The sequence below is a fragment of the Ammospiza nelsoni genome, chromosome 8 (genome assembly GCF_027579445.1).
Source record: "Ammospiza nelsoni isolate bAmmNel1 chromosome 8, bAmmNel1.pri, whole genome shotgun sequence".
Lineage (NCBI taxonomy): Eukaryota > Metazoa > Chordata > Aves > Passeriformes > Passerellidae > Ammospiza > Ammospiza nelsoni.
Genome location: NC_080640.1, coordinates 4253495 through 4273904, shown reverse-complemented (window position 1 = coordinate 4273904; position 20410 = coordinate 4253495). Strand labels below are relative to the sequence as shown.

The 20410-nt window shown below is 45.8% G+C and overlaps 2 protein-coding genes across 2 annotated transcripts; both read left to right on the top strand.

Annotated features, from left to right (window-relative positions):
• The first annotated feature begins 2955 nt into the window (after nucleotides 1-2955).
• On the top strand, nucleotides 2956-4491 carry HMX2 (H6 family homeobox 2). Its single transcript, XM_059477495.1, has 2 exons — nucleotides 2956-3235; nucleotides 3944-4491. The coding sequence occupies exons 1-2, from the start codon at nucleotides 2956-2958 to the stop codon at nucleotides 4489-4491; spliced, it is 828 nt and encodes a 275-aa protein (XP_059333478.1).
• Nucleotides 4492-5765: 1274 nt separating this feature from the next.
• Nucleotides 5766-18569, top strand: BUB3 (BUB3 mitotic checkpoint protein). The gene is made up of 9 exons (XM_059477080.1): nucleotides 5766-5808; nucleotides 5989-6106; nucleotides 8204-8398; nucleotides 8902-8971; nucleotides 9932-10083; nucleotides 13453-13611; nucleotides 14913-15090; nucleotides 16008-16224; nucleotides 18229-18569. The coding sequence occupies exons 2-9, from the start codon at nucleotides 6098-6100 to the stop codon at nucleotides 18236-18238; spliced, it is 990 nt and encodes a 329-aa protein (XP_059333063.1). The 5' UTR covers nucleotides 5766-5808; nucleotides 5989-6097; the 3' UTR covers nucleotides 18239-18569.
• Nucleotides 18570-20410: the final 1841 nt, after the last annotated feature.

The following is a 20410-nucleotide window of genomic DNA, read 5'->3' as shown; positions in this document are numbered from 1 at the left end:
TTTTAAAGTTTGGACGCGCCATATATCATAATCCACACGTGTAAAGGGGACTGTGTTTAATATTTATCGAAGCTTGATTCCAAGATCAAACTTGTTTATGACTTCATCTGTCATTTCAGAGGGAACCTTCTCCCGATATTACGGCCGCTCAACAAGCCTATTTTCCGAGTGCTGCAAAAGCAGCGGAGATCAATTTTTATTAGGCTCCATTTGAAAGCTTGCTCAGGGCCACTTTAATATCGAGCATTGTAATAATCTGGAGATCTAAACTTTAAGCGTTCGCTCTGTCTTTCAAAGTTTATCTTTGCCGCGCCGTTTGATCATCGCTGCCCCGACGGGACGGAGCTGCGGGTCGCCCCCTCGCAAAACCCTTCCCGCGGCCCGCAGCCCCTGGCCTGATGAATATTTGATCAGATGCTAATGAGAGCGCGGCTGGGCCGCTCCGAGCCGCCGTTCCTCCCTTCCCGACCGCGGCATCCCGCAGAACCCGCTTGGCTTCCCTCCCTCCCGAGCGGAGCGGCCGCTTCACAAGTTTGGCTTAAATACTCGTTTCGGGGAAATTTTTACTCATTTTAGGGAAACTCTGGAGGTTTCCGAGCTGCCCGCAGCGCTTGTCCGTCCCGGCCCGCCCAGCATCCAAACTCGGGGCGTCCCCTCGGCCCGGCCGCCGCCACTCGTGCGGCTCCCACGGGCAGGACGCGCTCCGTGGGGAAGGGAGGGCAGTGCCAGGGCCGCGCTGTGCCAGGGCCGCGCTGTGCTGGTGGCATTCGAAGGCACGGAGCTGCCCATGGAGCTGGAGGCAGCGGTGCCACCGCAGTGTCACGTCGGGGGATGTCCCCTGTGTCGCCTTCCCTCGCTGCTCCGGGCCCGTCCCCGCGCAGGATCCGAGGGCTGGCAGCGCTCGGGGGCTCTCCCAGCTCGGGCAGGTCCCCCGGACGGCTTTTGGCCCCGGGAGGGCTGTGGGGTCTGCGTGCGGGGCCAGCCGGGGCGGCAGAGCGGGATGAAGGACGATTTCTTAAATTGTATTTCAGTGCGGGGTCTTTCCGGGTTAATGAGCTGACATCATGATTAAAGCTGACCATTTGTAATGTGTCGCGACCCTGTTGAAAAGCACTGAAAAGGTTAATGTGGTAAAACAGGACAGCACCTGCCCCTCAGAGGGAGAGGAGGAGCAGGAACACTTTTCCTAATCAATTAGTCCATTAATGAGTCTATCAAGTAGTTAAGTAGTTAAAGATTATGCCACTGGTCTGGATAACAGTCGTCATCTCGCTATACCTAATTATATTATAAGTACTTTATTCAATATACCGGACATAATATGGTGACTCGGAGTTAATGAAAATGTCATTTTAAAACGTCTTGACATTTGTCTCTATTGATTTGTATATTTCCATCTCATTCTTTGCTTTCCTCTATTTGATTTTTCTTTTTCTTTTTTTTTTTTTTTTTCTTTTAATTTTTGGAAGGGGGGAGGGATTATTTCTGTAGAGAGGGAATCAACAGCTGGAGCTCGCAGAGACCCCCGCCCCACCCTGCTCGGGCAACCCGGGGTTAAAAACCCGGTGCCACGGCCCTGCCAAGGGCAAGGCCATTGCACCTGGACACGGATGCGACCAAACCCAGCAGGATTTCCGAGCTGCAGCAGCGCTTCCCACTCGCTCCCCTCTGCGGGATCCTCCCCGGCCGGGGATGGCGGCGGGCTCGGGGGCAGCCCGACCCACGGACACGGGTGTCCGCAGGGAGGAGGGCCAGGGAGGGAGCGCATCCCTCCGGAGGGGCGGCAGCGGGGAAATGGAGGCGGAGAGGGCGGCAGGGTCTGCCCGGGACAGGGGTCGTGGGGCAATGCGGGGACCAGGCTGGTGTTTTCCACACCGGCCCCGTTACCGGGGCTCCTTCCTGAGCCTTCCCAGGGCGATGGGAGGGAGGGCCCAGCTCCCGGTGCCAGGCGGCCGTCGGGGCTCGGTCTCCACCCGGTACCTCCGGGGAAAGCGGCTCCAGGCCCCAACACCGCGGCCTGGGGAGCCTCTGGGGCTCCGTCTGCGCCAAGGAAGGTGCTGGGTCCCGGCGGGGTCCTTGCCCTCGGCCCCGCGTTCCCTTTGGGACAGATGGGACGCAGCAGCTGCCACCTGCGGGTGTCCCCTCCGAGGGCAGGAGCTGCGGTGGCTGTGATTTATTCCCAGCCCGAGGGGAAGAGCCCCTGAGTGCTGGCAAAGTTTATTTGGAAATGCAGCGGCACGTACCCTCCCTCCCTGCTCCCCACGGCTTCCAGGCCCGGGGATCCAAACGCGGGAGGCATTTCCTGGGACATTTGTCACCGGCTGCAGCACAGCAGCGCAAATCCCGGATTCTGGAAGGTTTCCCATCGCTGCCAAGCAGGCAACATACACCGTGACAGGTTTTTTCCCTCGTTTAATGAGGAGCAGGGTAAAGATGCCCGGATATGCACAAGGTGTTCATCCCGACACCCCTCGGGCGGCATGAGCCATTCAGCCCACGTCGCTGCCGCCCACTCGAGGCGGAGGGCAGGAGGGATGGCGGGCGGCCAGCATCCCTCCTCCGGGGCCGCGGGGTCAGCCTAGCCCCCGGGGACAGCGGCGAGTCCCCGCCGGGGGTTCCCCCCTTCAGCTCCAGTGCACCCCCCCGTGCCTCCCCATTCCCGGAGCCCGCGGCTTTCCAAACTTTCCGTGTCCGCCGCCGCCGTGATTGGCGCGGCGGAGGCCACCTCCATGCAAATGAAGCCCCGCCGCCCGGCGCCCGCAGATCAATAGGGACGCGGGGGAAGGAGCATGCATTCCGCCTGCCTCGGCGCGGGGAGAGCCGGCCGCCGCACGCCCCCAGCGCCCCCCGAAACTGCCCCCACCGACGGCTCCCCGCAGGCTGCCGGGGCACCCCCCGCCCGCGCAGCCCCTCTAAAGCGACGGCTTCCCTCCTCTGCTTTCTTATGAACCCAGGATGAGCAGCAAAGAAGAGCCGAGCAAGTGCTGTCCGGCGGCTGCTCCCATCTCCAGTTTCACCATCCAGTCCATCCTGGGCAGCGGCAGCGCCGAGCCCCCCCGGGAAGCCGCAGACAGAGCGCCCGCCTGGCCCGCCCGCGCCCGGACCCTGTCCCTGTCCTCGGAGGACGAGGAGCCGGAGGAGAGCTGGAAGCACCGCGGCTGCTTCTGCCCCGAGGCTCAGGGCCCCGCCGAGGCGTGCCGCAAGCACCAGCCCCCCCTCAGCTTCACCTGTCTCGGTGAGTAGCGCACGGATGGGACGGGGCGGACGGGAAGGGCCGCGGGTCCGGCCCCCGCCGGGAAGAGGGAGGCGGGAGCACGCCGCACCGTCTCGGGGCACAGAGTGTTTGCGCCGTCCGTGGGGGAAGCGGGGAGGAAGGGATTCCAGGAAAAATTGGGTGTTTTTTAAAAAAAATCTTTTCCATCTCATCCGGCGTTGATTTCCCCGAGGGATGCGGCGCGATGGATAACGCTCGTTTTCTTAGATTCTGATTACAGCGCTCGGGCGCAGGGAAGAACGGTGCTTATTTATTTATAGTTTTTAGCATTATTTCTGAATAAACGGTCTGTGAAATGCCATGCTGTAAAGTAAAATTTGCCGGCTCGTGTCGGATAGGAAGATTGGTACTCAGCTCTTTTCACTGTGGCACGCACACCCACCTGTCCGTCCATCCATCCATCCATCCATCCATCCATCCATCCATCCATCCATCCATCCATCCATCCATCCATCCATCCATCCGTCCGTCCATCCATCGGGGGCACAGGGATACCCAGAAGGGGATCGCTTCCCCCTGTGTCGATTGTGTGTTCCCCCGGGGGCAGAGGCGGCGGGTGCCTGCCCGGGGTCTCGCCCCGGTGCTTTTTCCCTGCGGGCCGGGGGTCTCGGCCGGCGGGGGTCCCGGTGCCGGTCGCCGTGCGACCCCCGCGCTGTCGCTCTGTTGCAGGCAGCGCCAAGGGGAGCGGAGCGGCGGCGGCGGGCAGCGGGGAGCGGGGGCCCTTCCTCTCGCCCCCCCAGCAGGACTGTAAGGACGAGAAGGAGAAGCCGCTGGGACCCTCCTCGCCGTCCTGCGGGGAGCGGCAGCGCGAAGGCGGGGACCGGCAGGCCGGCGCCGCCAAGAAGAAGACGCGCACGGTGTTCAGCCGCTCGCAGGTCTATCAGCTGGAGTCCACCTTCGACATGAAGCGCTACCTGAGCAGCTCGGAGCGGGCCTGCCTGGCCTCCAGCCTGCAGCTCACCGAGACCCAGGTGAAGACGTGGTTCCAGAACCGCAGGAACAAGTGGAAACGGCAGCTCTCGGCCGAGCTGGAGGCGGCCAACATGGCCCACGCCTCGGCGCAGACTCTGGTGGGGATGCCGCTGGTGTTCAGAGACAATTCCCTCCTGCGAGTGCCGGTGCCCCGGTCCATCGCCTTCCCCGCTCCTCTCTACTACCCCGGCAGCAACCTCTCGGCCTTACCGCTCTACAACCTCTACAACAAGATCGACTACTGAGCCCCGCGCCCCCCGCCCCGTCGGGACCCGCACCGGGAGCGGGGCCGGGGCTCCGTGAGGGGCTCTCGGGCCGCCCCCATGGAGGGGACACAGCCCCGAAACTGATGGGAGGGACGGGCAAACGGAGAGCCCGGGGCGCCGGGGGCACCCCCGCTCTCCCCTCCTGCCATCCTGTCGCTTGAAAAGAAAAAAAAAATTAATTAAAAAAAGCGTTATTTCAGATCTGTAAATATTTTTAAAGAAAGTAAGAAAGAAAAAAAAAAAATTAAAGCGTTTTAAGCCTCGTTTATAAATTTGCCACCTCGGTCGCGTGTTCCCGAGGGGGACCGGGGGTGTCCTGAAGCCGGGCCGGGAATGGCCCGGGAGATGCACGGGAGAGCCAAAACGACTCGTAACGCCGAGAGTTTGTTTTGACGGAATTTTTGCTCCTTATCTCGTTTCGTTTTGCTCCTTATCTCGTTTCCTGCAGGGAATCCCAGCCGGGCCCGACCGTCCGCCCGCACCGGGGGCTCGCTGCTCTTCTCCCGGCTGGGAGATGAGGGGCAATTCCCGAAAAGTTTCGTTAAACGGGGACTTTTTTTTCCTGTTTTTTGAGTGTTTCAGTGGAAGCCGCGGTGATGGGCTTGGTGCTACCGGGGCTGGTCCCTGCTCTACGCGGGCCGGGCTCGCACTGGGCATCCTCGACGGCTCCGCACGGGACACGGCCTCGGTGGGTCACCCCAGACCCGTAAATCCCGCGGATAGGGGCGATTAAACTGCGGCCACCGGCTCCGTGCCGAGCGCCGGGGCTGTAACAGCGACAGCAACGAGGACAGCGAAAAACAAACGCCCGAAAACCAGAGAAATTAAATATCCGAAGGGATAAATAAGGCGTTTTTCCGTGCGGGGAAGGAGAACGCTCTCCCCGCGCTCCACAGCCGGTGTTTGAGCCGCAGCCCCGGGGTAGCGGCAGCCGGGCCGGGGAACACAGCCCCGCTCTGTCGCTCCGCCTTTCGGACTCTATTTTTAGCGGTAATAACTCGTATTTCGGGTTTTATCCCTTCGCATCGCTGCAGCCCAGCAGCAGCCTCTCTTTCCGAGCTGTTTCCCCGGGGGTATCTCCCGGGCCCCTCCGTTATCAGCCGGGCCGGGACGGGGAGAAGGCAGCGCTCCCCTCACGGTGCCACTGCCCCGGCAACAGCGAACTACAGCTCCCGGCATGCCCCTCGGCGGGCTCGCGGCGCACGTCGGGCACGCAGCGCCACGCGCGTTCGAACCGGCCAATCGCGGGGGGCGGGCGGCAGTGCGCGCGCGCGGGCGGCGGCGGTGGCGGCTGAGGTGAGGCCGGGGCCGGGGCCGGGAATTCGGGACCGGGGGTTCGGATTGAGGGTTTGGGGTCGGGGATCCGGGACCCTGGGCACAGCCGAACCCTCCCTCCCGGCCGCGTGTTCGTTCCCGGTGCGGCGCCCTCCGTGTCTGGCTGCCAGGCCTTTCCCTCACTCTCTTCCTTCCCCGCAGCGTTTTCCTCACCCCGGCGCTCCTCACAGGGACCGAGGCCTCGGCGCTGCCCGGACTCTGAAAGCTTTTCCTTGGCGGCCCGTGGAGCAGCGGGAGGAGCTCGTTCAGCATGAAAACGGTACTTTTGAGTTTCGTGTTTTGTGAATAAAAGCGCGGGAGGGGATTCCCGAGGCTCTCAGCGGAGCGTTCTGCTTTGTTCCGTCTCCTCCGTCCACCTGGGTGACACCTGTGCCAAGAGGAGCTATAAAAGCACAGGTTTCTTGCTTGCTCACTATAAATTTTTTTTTCCCATTTTTTTTTTTTTTTTGCCAAACTGAACCCCGTGGTTAACTCAGAATCGCCATTTTAGCAGCATGTGCTTTCTCTGTAATATTTAAAAGTTTTTTTTCCTCAACATTTCACCAGGACTTTATTGTTTGACATGGGCACAGTGCTGTGGTTTGGAATCCTGGTTGTGTTTTTATGAAAGTGTGGGTCTTATATTTTTTTTTTTTTACCATGTATAAGAGGCAGGATATACTTAAATTCTGATATTATGAACATTGTTAAAAATATCTTTGGGACATCCTTCCAGGTTTCATGTGTGAGTAGCTTTGCCTCCTGGAGTTGCTTTTGGGCTGGTTAGTAATTTGTACCAGGCCTCAAATAATACAGTAACTTGTACCTCAAATCTCATGTTTTGTTATTTGAGCTTTCTGGCACAGTAATAAGCTTGTCCAACTTAATTGCCTCAGTTGTTCTGAATTCCTTTAGGTTTTGTGTCTCTGGACCTGCATCTGAAACACCCTCAGCAGGTGCTGCTGAATTCCAAGTAACATTCCCATGGAAAGATGTGTGGCACAACCTCAAGCCTCTCTTTCCCCAAGTGTTCCCAAAGCAGGGCTGAAAAAGGGGCTGAGAAAGAAGCTTCTCTATTATTAAAAGGGTTTTTTCCCCTTAACTTCATGTTTCAGTAGCAGAAATAGCACTTTATGTTGACACAGTGGTTGGTTTTTGTGTTTTTTGAAGGGTGTCTTAGCAAAGCTCCCACTCAGGAAATCTCTCCAGTGCAGGAAAGTTTGTTCCTCACTTTATTACACAACCTGATGTTGTTTAGCTGCTGACAAGCACTGACCTGGAACCACTGTGCCCTAAATTTGTACCTTGCCCTATCTGCTTCTTATCTCCCGATTTATTCTCAGAGATGATTTATTCCTGATTTATTCTCTTACCTTGGCAGTTGTGCATACAAATTCTGTAACAGAGTTACAGAAAATCTGAGCTAGTTCACTGCTCTGCCCCTTTAGCAGAAGGTAAATGTGCTGTGGAGGCCTTGAGAAACCTTGAGAAGAGGCTGTGGTTGTTTTGGTGGTGGTTTTGTGGATGTGTAACCAGCACTTTCTTCTTTCAGAGTGTTTGTAAGGCCTGAGCTCTTTTCCTGGTGAAATTTGCAGTTCATAACTTCTGCTGTCCTTGGAAGTTTTCAACAAACTGGTCCTGGATTGGGAGTGCTGCATTTACCTTTTGATTGAATTGTTGATGTTTTTTCCTGGTCACATCCCTGTTCTGTGGTCACTCCACATTTCAGAACTTCACAAAACAAAACTTTCCTTTCTTTACCTGCTCTTTGGATTCTAAGAGAGGGGGAAAAACAATCTTAAAGCTTTTTGTTGCACATATTTCACAGCATCTTGGAAGCCTAAAGGTCTGAAAGTTGCACAGTGCCCAGAGCTACATAAAAGATGATCCAGTTGAAATTCTTGGGAGTGTGTGACAGTCACACCAATCCAGGAGCAAACCAACACTTTTTGGAGTTTTCAAATCCCAATTCCTTTCTCCTAATACATATTTTTAAAAGTGACTTTTTGATGTTCACAGTAACTTATAAATACTTCAAAAATCACAGCCACACACTCAGCAGACTGAGGGAAATACTTTTGTAAGTAACAATAGCTCAGCTTATAGGTTATAATAATGATCATAATATTTTTGTGTTGTTTATACATGTTGCATTTGATATTTAAAAGCTCTCTGTAGAGAAAAGCACTTCTTGAGGTTTTGGACAGGGATTGGCATCTTGAATTTTAGAGTTTGGAGACATTTGGGTGTTCTGAACCTGTTCTGTGTAAAATCCAGTGAAGTTTTAAGCTGCCTTTCAGAGGGCTCAGTCTTGTTCCCTTGCTAGGCCTGTGTTCTTGCAGTCACTAAAATTGCATCTGTGCCTTATTGTCTGCAGATGACAGGATCGAACGAGTTCAAGCTCAACCAAACTCCAGATGATGGGATTTCATCAGTGAAGTTTAGTCCAAACACTTCTCAGTTTCTGCTGGTTTCATCCTGGGACACGACTGTGCGGCTCTATGATGTCCCTGCCAACACCATGAGACTCAAATATCAGCATTCAGGAGCTGTCCTGGACTGTGCTTTTTATGTAAGTGTGGAGGGCTTTTTAAATTATTATTTTACAAAATATGAGCAATTGTCAGTCCCTGAAATTAAAGAGAGGCCTACCAGTGATTTTTTTTCACTGAATGTTTTGTCATGTGGCTGCTGCTGTGCTGTGGATCAACACTCAGGTTCTCAAATGGTGTCTCCCTTCTAAATCAGTTTTAGCATTATCCTGCACCTAGATGGGACTTAGGTTGTCAGTCATTTAAAATATGAAGAAATGGAAATTATTTGGTCCAGCCTGAATCTGCCTTTTAAAAATTTATTTTTGTTTTACTTCTAAACTAAAAAATTCATATTGCTCAAAGCACTTAAACATTTTGTAAAGCTTCTGTCTGTTTAAATCTGTTTACACCAGACTTTAACATTTGTGTCTGAATTCCTGTCTTCCCAAAACTCCTGAAAGCACATCCTGTGTTATGAGTTCAGGATGCTGGATGCAGAGCAGCCATGGAAACTTAATAAAGTAAATTTTATGTTTTATAGGATCCTACCCATGCCTGGAGTGGGGGGCTGGATCAGCAACTGAAAATGCACGACTTAAACACGGACCAAGGTGAGCAGATTGAACTCTGAGTGCTGTCAGCAGCTGGGCTGAGCTTCAGGTTTGTGTACTTACATGCACAGAGCATTCTTCATTCAGGCTCTATAGCTGGGGGATATTGAAGTATCTGCAGAATAACCAGTGACCCTAATAAGGACCACCTAAAACCTGGAAGAATTTGGCATTGCCAGAAGGTTTGGTGGCTGCTTGCAGGGTGCATTGAATTGGTTTTCTGATGATAATCCTGCCCTGCCACAGGCTGCAGTGGCTCAGTTAGGGAGCCAAGCTGAACTAAAGCTGAACATTTTGTTTTTCAGAGATTTGTAGTTTGGATGTATTTAGAATGATCTTTTATGGCAGAGGATATATGGAGCTTTTGATTTGTCAGTCATGGCCTTGTGCTACAGATTTTTTCTAAGAAAACATTGCTTGAAATTAACAGTTCCAGTGCCTTGTTGGTGCAGAATATGGAATTGGTTTGTCTCAACTTTTTGTGTGTTTTTAGAGTGTTAAAGAGAAAAGCAAATTTCAGCCAGTCACCAGCACCTGCCAATAGCCAGGGCTTGGCAAATCAGTGTGTGCAGTAATGGTACCAAAAAGCTCAAATAATTCTGCCATAGCTGACTTCCTACAAGTATTTTAATATTTTCATTAAGGTTCTCATTGCTTTCTCTTGTCATATTATTGATGCACACAACCTTAAGTTGCTTTCTGTGTTAGTGTGTTTGTCAGTGTGATACCAGTGGGTGCTTTATACCTTTAAAGATCTCTCAGTGACTGCCTGAAATTCTTTAATCCTAAGCTCAAGCTCATAAATTTAAATGTAACAGTGCTGATCTTTGCAAAAGTTATGCTTCTGAAGGCTGAACTATCCTTACAGGGACTTCTGGCATAGAAATGCACCTGTAGAGTGTCAGAAAATGCTTTGTGCTGCAGTGGTGTTCTTTTGCAAAATTTTGTGTTTTCTTACAGAAAACCTTGTTGGTGCCCACGATGCTCCTATCAGGTGTGTGGAGTATTGCCCAGAAGTGAATGTCATGGTGACTGGCAGCTGGGACCAAACTGTCAAACTCTGGGATCCCAGAACTCCCTGCAATGCAGGAACCTTCTCCCAGCCTGAAAAGGTGAGTGGAGCACCCCAGGTGCTAAATAATGGGATAATAATTCATCCTGGGACTGGAACACCACAAGGACACTGCCTTGGGCTGAAGTTGTGAAGCTGTGAGCTGATTTTGTGAAGTTATATTTCATGTTTTTTAAACTGGGTGGAAGTGTAGCATTTTACATGACTGGTATTCAGAATGTATTGCTATTTTTGGTGAGCCCTTTGAGCTTTCCTCAGTGTTCCTCCATTCTTGGTGCTTGTGCTGGACCACTTCCTTTAAATTTCAAATAAATTTGAAGGAAAGCCAAGCATCTTGGTTTAATTGTAAAATGCACATTTTATTTCCTTAAATGTTAAGATTTAGGTACATCAGACCCTGGCAGTCCTAAGGTCTGATTGTTTTGGAGTATGCACAGAGAAATATCTATGTAGGAGATCTTTTTTGTTGCCTGAAATAATATTTTTGGTTTTTACTTGTGTTCAAAAAATTGAACAGAATTGCTTGGTTTGTGATTTGCCTGTTTTGTATTAATGCCTAGTAAATTTGGACATTCTCCTAAAGCTGAAATCCTCTGTGCTAATGGGAGACTCAGAGAAATAAGATAAAATGGGATGATGTTTTCAGCTTTTTTCTAATGGCCACATGATGTGTTAACTTCTCATGCTGCTTACAGAAAAAACAGGAATTTCTGTTAATTCTTTTTTCTGCAGAGACCCCTAAACACAGGCTGGCTTGCTGGATAATTTTACATATGAATTTTTTTTTTTGCCTGTACCTTTTAAAAATTTCATTTAGCTCTGTGACATCCTATTGTCAAGTCCTAATTATGAGCCATCATTACCTTCCCTTTGCCCCTAAATAGCTCTTACTTTTGTTCCAGCAGAGCTGGATCTACTCCTGGCCAGACCTTTGTGCAGAATAAAGTAATTGCATTATTTCTAGTTTTGATTTATAGATGTATGTAGCATGTAAAGAACTGTGATAAATTGCTGACAGAATACCATATAATGGACAGGCACAGTGAATCAAGCTGCTCATTGGTTCAGCAAGGTTCATTATGTCATTTTTTTAATGCTGCCTTTGATGAATGTGTACACCTACTCCACTGCATGACAACGGTTTCATTTGATTTATGGCTGTGTGCTGGAGAAAGAACACTCAGTGTACAGGTGTGACATCAGTTTGTGAAGAAGATTTAAGATATTTGATGTTCTTTATGCCTTTGTTTCCCTATATGTACACAAACATATTTTATATAGTTTTTATGAGTATTTCTGGACTGATTTTTACATCAATAACAAAAAACTGTCTTGTTAAAATGTGTAACTACTGTTGGCTCCAAGTTTTCTTACCCTTTTTAGGAGTAATTGGGATCATCAGATATTTTGGACAACTGCTATGTGAATATTTAAGACTTTTCCCATCTTAAAATCTCAGTCTTAACAGTTCTATAATCACATTTTAGAGAAGAAATCATGCTGGGTGGATGAGGATTGGTTAAAGAAAGCTTTTTTTATCTTTATGTATACATACACACCTGTCTGCTTAGCTTTTTATTAGAAATTAACTTTTTCAAAATGTATTTGTAGCAAATGAGGAGAAAATTTGTTGAGTGTGATGTTTCAGTGCAGTCTTAGCAGAACCAAGCAGCTTTGGGCTTCATCAGAGAACCACAAAGTGAAACTAAATAAAATCATCCAAGCACGTGCCAAAAGCACTTTTCCCATCTTAAAATCTTTAAGACTTTTCCCATCTTAAAATCTCAGTCTTAACAGTTCTATAATCACATTTTAGAGAAGAAATCATGCTGGGTGGATGAGGATTGGTTAAAGAAAGCTTTTTTTATCTTTATGTATACATACACACCTGTCTGCTTAGCTTTTTATTAGAAATTAACTTTTTCAAAATGTATTTGTAGCAAATGAGGAGAAAATTTGTTGAGTGTGATGTTTCAGTGCAGTCTTAGCAGAACCAAGCAGCTTTGGGCTTCATCAGAGAACCACAAAGTGAAACTAAATAAAATCATCCAAGCACGTGCCAAAAGCAAGCTGATTCCCTCTGGCAGGACAGCAGATCTCTTACACTTTTCATTCCTGATCTGAGGAGTACCCAGGGTCTGTTTCCTGTGTGTTTGGCTGCATTTGATCACTGGGAAAGGCTCATTCTTGTTTGCTCTTGTAAAGCAGCTGTTGGTAGCTGGATTCCATCTGCTTATGTATCAACACCTTGGAATTCATTCTATGGCTTTTTTGGACTAAACCTCTTCCCTTTTTCTTGTATTTTTGTTTTGCTGGTTTTGTTTTTTATTTTTACATATTACAGATGAACTGCATCCCAAGCAATAGCTGGAAACAACAATTCATGCACTAAATATTTTCATATGAAATCTGATAAGCCAAAATTTCCCACTGAGCCAAGTTTTGGGGTAGAGTTAACATTCCAAGCCATTATCTTATTTTTTTAATATGTCAAGCATATTGCTCTCTTCAAATTCACTTCATTTTATTAAAGTAAACAAAGTAATGTTAATGATCTCTTGGCAATTTATTTTATTAAGCTCATCTCAAAATATTCAGTTTATAAAGAAAAATACTTGGTTACCAGGTGGAGGAAAACAGAGAAGAAAATGTGTGATGTGGTTTTGTAGGACTAAACTGCAGGATCATGAACTGACAGTGGGAATGCAAAACCAAGCCAAAATTAATTCCAATATCCATCACTTCCTCTCCTGTTCCTTTGTATGGGTTTTTCTTTTGCCATTAATTTTGGTAAATTTAATGCCTGAGCTTTTGAATGCTGTATCAGGGTGTTCTCACTAACCAGCTGCACATTCCTGCTGCTTGTCCCAAATTTGGGTTCTAAATGAAAGCTGAAGGGAATTCTTTGCTGAGCATTCCATGGGAGATGTCACCAGTGGTGTCAGTGCTCATTGCTGACAGGTTATTCTGTCCAAAGAGCAGGGGGGTTTCCAGGCTGATATCAGTGTTAAATACTGTAAATATTCTTTGTTTGATTTTTGGGCTGTGCTCAAATCACCAGGTCAGTAATCCTGTTTTAAAGGAGCCAGTGACACTCTCCCATTTTTTACCAGGAAAAAAAATGAATTCAAAACTTCTTGTATATATAGATCAGCTTAAATATAGTTAACAAAATCACAAATGTTTTTACCACACCTGAGTTTTCTCAATATATAATTACATTAACATACACGTTCTTGTCCCAAATTTGGGTTCTAAATGAAAGCTGAAGGGAATTCTTTGCTGAGCATTCCATGGGAGATGTCACCAGTGGTGTCAGTGCTCATTGCTGACAGCTTATTCTGTCCAAAGAGCAGGGGGGTTCCCAGGCTGATATCAGTGTTAAATACTGTAAATATTCTTTTGGAAGGTCTACACCCTCTCTGTGTCTGGGGACAGGCTGATTGTGGGGACAGCAGGCCGGAGGGTGCTGGTGTGGGATTTGAGGAACATGGGATACGTTCAGCAGCGAAGGGAATCCAGCCTGAAGTACCAGACCCGCTGCATCAGAGCATTCCCCAACAAACAGGTATGGCAGCAGTGGCAGCACTCACATTTCTGCTCAATATTCTTCAGGAAAATGGGGGTTTATTTTCAAGTTCATTTTTCTATGGGGGTGTGTTTTGTAATCAAACTTTGGGAGGGGGGAGGCTTCCTGGGGAACATTAATTCTTTTAATGCAGCTTAGCAATGTTTGCCAGTGATTTACCAGCATATTATGTTGTTGTTTTGTTCCTCAAGATTTGTCTTCTTTTTAGAAATAACCTGTTTAATGAATCACAATGCTGACATGTGATTAAAAAAAAATCCTTCCCCTCCCCAGTTACAGTAGAAGAGAGAAAGCCAGAATTGGTGGTTCCTAAGCACCTTTTATGCATTGTAACCCTGGGTTTTTGAACAGTCTGTGAACAGAGGCAGGATTAAAACTGCATAAATGTCATTTATATATTTTTCTTTTTTTCTTCTCTGAGTCTGTGGCATGCACTGCAGAGCCCTGGATCCATTATCCCGGGGGAATTGTGCAATTCAGGTGCTCCTGCAGCTGTTCTGTGCGAGTTAACGTCGTGTGTCTGTGGTATTTCTTTTTTCAAGGAAAGCAAGAAGATTGGCTTTCTCTGCCAAACTAATTTGTAGGGGAATTTTCCCTTGTACAGAGTGATAGTACAGGAATTGCAAGACCTAGTTACTTGTTCTTGAACTGGCATGAATGCTTTGTCCATTTTCAGTTCTAGTTATAGTAAAACAAGCTGATCTTCCAGATTGTATTGTATGATGGATTTTAAAGAGCCCTGTTATAGCTAGATATCATTGCAATCCTATTTCTGAAAAGATCTATTATGGACTTAACTCCAAAGTGATAATAAAAGCATCTCAGGTTGCTCCAAGTCAGGACTGTAATTAACTGGATAAGTGAACACAACTTGTAATCAAGTTTCACTGAAAATACTATTTCAGCTTGAGTGTTTAGTTGTTAGTATAAAGCTCTGAACTAATTTTAATGTAATGTAATTCTGGAACTAAATCGTCCTGTGAGTATCTCTCATATTTCAGATATTTAGGCCTTGGGGGATAGGTAAGCAAATGCAAGGTGTTCTTATCTCTTGAAATTTTTTTCCCCAAAGACAAGCTTGTTTTTCAACCTGCAGAAGTAATTACAAGTCTCATTGTCAGCTTTAAACTACAATGCAATGAGAATCTCTCTTAGAAAGCTTTTTTCCAAGCCTTACCACTTTCCTAGAACTAGGCTATGAAATAAAATTGTGTTGCAGTCTTTTCTCCAGTTGTAAACTACTAAAACGTAGCTCCAATTTTTTTCTTTTTTCCTTTTAGGGTTATGTTTTAAGCTCTATTGAAGGTCGTGTAGCTGTGGAATATTTGGATCCAAGCCCAGAAATCCAGAAGAAGAAATATGCATTCAAATGTCACCGTTTGAAGGAGAATAACATCGAGCAGATTTATCCAGTGAATGCCATTTCTTTCCATAATGTCCACAACACGTTTGCTACAGGTAAATACTCAATTAATTGTAACACTTGCCCCAGTTCCTTTAGTTTTGCTCTAAACAGATCAGCCTTTACTTCATATGCCCTGACTTTTTAAGCATCTAAATTGTATTCATGCTATAAGCAAGGTTTTAAAATTATTTGATGCAGTGAGAGTTCTTAACTCTTAATATTTTTTCCCCAAACACAAGCTTGTATTTGGACCTGTGGGTGTGGTGGTGTTTGCAGGAGTCCCAGGATGAGAGAAGAGATGAAAATGACTCCATATTTCAGAAGGCTGATTTATTATTTTATGGTATATATTATATTAAAAGAAAATGATATATTAAAACTATACTAAAAGAATAGAAGAAATAATTTCATCAGAAGGCTGGCACGGAATAGAAAAGATTGGAATGGAATCTTGTGACTGCTCACAGCCTCGACACAGGTGGCTGTCATTGGTCATCAAGTAAAAACAGTTTCACATGCTGGGTAAACAATTCTCCAAACCACATTCCAAAACAGCAAAACATGGAGAAGCTGAAGCTTCTCAGGGGAAAAGATCCTAATGAAAGGATTTTTCATAAAATATGTCTGTGCCATGCAGATGTAATTACAATTCTCACTGTCTGCTTCAGGTATAATCACAAGTCTCACTGTCAGCTTAAAACTACGATGCAGTGAGAATCTCTCTTAGGAAATGTTTTTCTGCCTTACCACCGCCTTAGAATTTAGAGTGCTGTGAGATAAAACTGTATTGCAGTCTTTTCTGCAGTTAACTGCTTTAACAGGGAGTTTGGGAAATGCTCATTGTCAGGAAAAACGCAGGCTTGATTCATTCGGTACAGAGCACAAAGTCATTACGAGTAGTTGCCTTTTTTTCTCTTCAGTTTTATTCTTTCCCTCAATTACAACTTCTGTTTGAAACCCTGCCTCACAGGCGGCTCCGACGGCTTTGTGAACATCTGGGACCCCTTCAACAAGAAGAGGCTGTGCCAGTTCCACCGCTACCCCACGAGCATCGCCTCGCTGGCCTTCAGCAACGACGGCACCACGCTGGCCATCGCCTCCTCCTACATGTACGAGATGGACGACATCGAGCACCCCGAGGACGGCATCTACATCCGCCAGGTCACCGACGCCGAGACAAAGCCCAAGTGAGTGCCTGCTTCACCTGCACTTGAGGCTCTCCCAGCCTCCAGCCCAAGAGTTATTAATTTTCCTAAATTCATGAATAGTATTATTGATGGTAGGAGATAGCGCAGCTTGACAGTAGGGCTGGGTTTGATGTTATCTCCTTCGCCCAAGCTTTCAATATCCGTAGGTTGATAGACGGCTGATGGATAAAATTGTGCCCGGTTGTTTGGTGGGAGAAGAATGTCAAACTCTTATCCTCTTTCAATAGGTGCTATTATATGAAGCTGTAGAGTTATTGCGAGCTCATTGCTTCAGGAATTGAGTGAAGAATTCAAGAATAATTTATTGGAGTAAATGTTACCGTGTTTGGATATTTAAAACTTGGAATGAATGCAATCTGTCACGCTGAGTATGCACCCAGCTGTCAGAGTGAGCAGTGAATTTAGATTCTGTTCTAGGAGGGTTGTGTGAAATCAAGGGAAAGCTCTCTCAGTTCCTGTGTGTTGGAGTTTGCTGCAGCCCTTTGATAGCACACTTCTCTGTCGTTGTTGCTGTCAAAACGAGGCAAGCTGATTGATGGAGGTAAAAATTCCTGTTCAGCTTGCTTTGACATCAATGTTACATAGAAAAATTGCCATCCCACTGCAGAATTGTGCTGCTCTTAATGATGGAGGCACAGGAGCAGTTGGCTTTATTTTCAAATTCATGTGCCTTATCACTGCTAGGGTTTTGCTCTTCTAGTACTCAGTCTGTCTTACACCTTATCAGGTTGTCTCCATTATTAAAAGTGGCTGTGAAAACAGATTCATAAATGATCAAATTTCTTGGGTTTAAAACCTCAAGATCTTTCCCTCCACTCCCTTAAATGACTTGTCTGTTGCTTTGTAGCAGCAGTTTCATACCTAAAATGATAGGGTATTTATTACTGTATAACTTCCACATCTCTCACTTGGAGATGCTTGTTTTAAAGTAATTTTGATACTCCTAGAAAAGTAAAGCCAGAACTATTTTAGTATTTATTTCTGGGAGTTCCTCAAGTGGAAATATCCAAATATGATAATTAATTTTTTTAAAATCAAATTTTACTTGTTACATACATTTATGAGTTGGTTTGTTTTGTTGTGTTTTTCAAAGTTGATAAAAGAATACTTGCTGCTGTTGGTTTTCTAATAGTAAGAACTACTTTCAGGGTTTTTTCTTTATTCATTGCTAGTTAGAGTTGCTAATTCTGTAGCTGCTTCATTCTGCTGTACAAGGAGGTTAATCTACAATTAAACAATATTTCCTCTTGGCCCTCCATTATTTTCTGAAACAGATGGTTCATCATTTCCTGGGCTGTTAAACACAGCAAGGTTAAGGTTAGACTCTTGGGAATCAGCTAGTTTGGAATCTTATTAGGCTGTAGAAGGAAAACTAATAAGAATACTCCTTAATATCATTTTGTGACTGTAAACAATTATTTATTAGCAAACAATTGATCCCAGAAGGGCAAATTGTTTGAGTCAGTAATGAGCTGAGAAAAGACAGAGCATATCTGTGGATTTGGAAAATAATTGTAACGTAATTGCAATGCATTTAGACAGGCATCTTTTTGGACCTGTTTCTATCTTTAAATGAATTTCTGCAAAAATTAATGAGGTTTATATGCTTTTCTGACATTTACAAGTTGCTTGTGCCAACCTTAGGGCACTAAGAATGATGGGTATATTTTAGTGGTTCAGTAGTGTGAGTCATCTCTGGTTTATTCTAAAAATAAGTTACTTAGGGCAGAAGACTAATGGCAGTTTCATAGGGATCTCTTTGCATGTTAATTTGAGTCACAGTGTTTCTGCACAATGCATTCTTAGTGCATCAAGATGGTGCCATATTATATAAAGATCACTTTTTTCATCATTAAACTCTTATATTCTGTGTTTTGTACAAGTCAAAGCTGACTTTCTGCTTTCCTAGGATGGTGAATATTCTACCTGCTAATGATTGCTCTAAATATTCTTCCTAAAATGGAGTTTGTTTATTTATTGCAGGTCCACTTAGACTACTGCTGCTGCTCCTTCTCTACAAGAAATGCTCACCTGCTCCTAGCAAGGCTCCACTAAAACAAGTGAACAATCTTTGTACTCCTCTTGTTTTTAAATAAGAAATGTTTGTTTGTTTGTTTGTTTATTGTAGTTTGTCTAAATCTGTCATTCCTTGCCTGCTTAAAATGTTAGTGAAACTATTTTCTTTATCTGCTGTCTGGAGCTGAATTATTTCAATCCTGTAGATAACCTTTTAAAAATTTAGATATTTTGTAGTATCTGATTATGAAAACTTCCACTGCTTTCTTATTTGTTCAATAAATATCTATAGATTTTTTGAAAATAAATACTTTGTGTAGCAGCCTTTACTGATTTTGAAACAAATGTTGAGACCAAACCCTTAAATTGTAGGAGTTATTGAGTTCTAGATCTTCCTGATGGAAAAATTTCTGAATCTTGAATCTTTTTCCAGTGAGATGAACCAGGAAATAAAAAGTTGGTTTTTTTTGTTTTGTTTGAGTATTACCACTAAAAGCTGTCTCACTTAACTCTGCAGTGCAGACTCACACTGCTCTCCTGGTAATTTGTATCAGATGTTACTACTTAAATATTAATTTTACAGTGAATAGTAAGGAGGGACAGAAAAGCTGAGGCTTGAGGAAGGTGATTCAGCTGTGGGTATTTTGGATTGGAGATTGGATTCATTCTTTGCTTCCAACTTCTTCTCTTCTATCAGTGCCAGTGTAGCCAGTGGGAGCACTTTATTACCTGTAGGAAAACAAACTTGCTGATAACAGGGATGGTGCCAGATCGTTGCAGAGAGGGTGGTGATGGAGAGGAGACAGCTCTGTGTGTGCAGAAATGTGACAAACTGGAGCTGTTACCACGTGGACATGCTAAATGAGTTGTGTATGGAATATTTTATAGTTTGTCATGAGCTAGATGTGAATTTTTTGGTAATAAAAACTGGTTCTAATAGGTTTGGAAAAAATGAAGATCTTCCTGAGTTAAATATGAATAATGCCCTCACCACAGTGTCTCCAGCCTCTGTTCTGGTGGTTGTGCACCACCCCTGTTCCCTGCAGTTTTAATTGGCTTTTTTGCAGTGAGGGTTACATGGCTGATGTTGGGCAGAGGTTGAATTTTTGATGTCAGCTTAGGAAGTCATAGCTCCTTGGTGTTCAGGTGTTTTATTATTTTTAGAATTTTAGCTTTGCTAAAGAGGGCCAATTGGAGCCCAATCATGGGAGCTAAAGGTTTCTGTCAGAGTGACTAGCAAAGCAATAATAAACTTGTGGAAAAAAGTAGTGAGGATGTGTCCAAATAAAAAAAAAAAAAGCGTGAAGGCAGAATTAGGCTGGGACTAAGGAATATGTGAAATGGAGAGAGGATAGAGTGGGGAGTTATAGGTACAGAGATGTGGGGAGCAAAGTGAAATAAGAGCTGGAGAGCATAGGGCAAAACAAAGAATTAGGAGAATCCCAAATACTTTGGTTGACAAAGAAAACCATAATACAACTAGGAAATGATGCCACCTGTGCAACTTCTCAGTGCTAAGCATTGGGGGAAAAACCTGTTAATATGCTGAGATCTGCATGTTCCAGTGGGCAAAGTTAGCCCAGTGTGAGGGAATGGATTTGACTTCTCTTTTGGCTTAAAACCCAGAGGAGGATTCCTCCTGGTGAGCTGGTGTTTTATGTAAATGCTTGAAACAAACAAAAATAGTGAGACCAGTGAGGAAAATAAAATGTTGGTCAGTCAGGGCTACAGCTGTGTCCATGTGTTGGGTAGAAGTATCACAATGTGCAGTTGAAATACAGATACTTCTTTTACACGATTAATCTCCCTTTTATTAGCACTCTCCTAGAAATGCAGGTCAAGGCAGAGGTTCATAAGCTGGAGGAATCATGAAACAAGCCTTTTCTGACTTCTGTAACAAGCAGCTGAACAAAGGATGTACTGACTCTTGACAGAGGAATTGAGAGCTAAAAAAGCTCCTTAAGTCACTGCATTTTGGCTGGTGTTGAGGGCCGTGGAGAAAACATGGAGCCACAGCCATCACTGTAATAGAGTCATCAATCACCACTGACTGCTGGCAGCAGTGAATATCCAGGGCTGTCTCTCACAAGAGCCTCATAACACTGTGGTATTAGAAGCCAAGTGGCATCTGTGCCCTGAATGTCACAAA

Excerpts from the sequence above, each read along its gene's own strand:
- BUB3 (XM_059477080.1), top strand. Across the intron at positions 8,399-8,901 it reads TCCTGGACTGTGCTTTTTAT|GATCCTACCCATGCCTGGAG; the intron begins GTAAGTGTGGAG and ends TATGTTTTATAG. Across the intron at positions 15,091-16,007 it reads CCACAACACGTTTGCTACAG|GCGGCTCCGACGGCTTTGTG; the intron begins GTAAATACTCAA and ends CCTGCCTCACAG.
- HMX2 (XM_059477495.1), top strand. The coding sequence starts at position 2,956 with ATGAGCAGCAAAGAAGAGCCGAGCAAGTGCTGTCCGGCGGCTGCTCCC. Across the intron at positions 3,236-3,943 it reads CCTCAGCTTCACCTGTCTCG|GCAGCGCCAAGGGGAGCGGA; the intron begins GTGAGTAGCGCA and ends GCTCTGTTGCAG.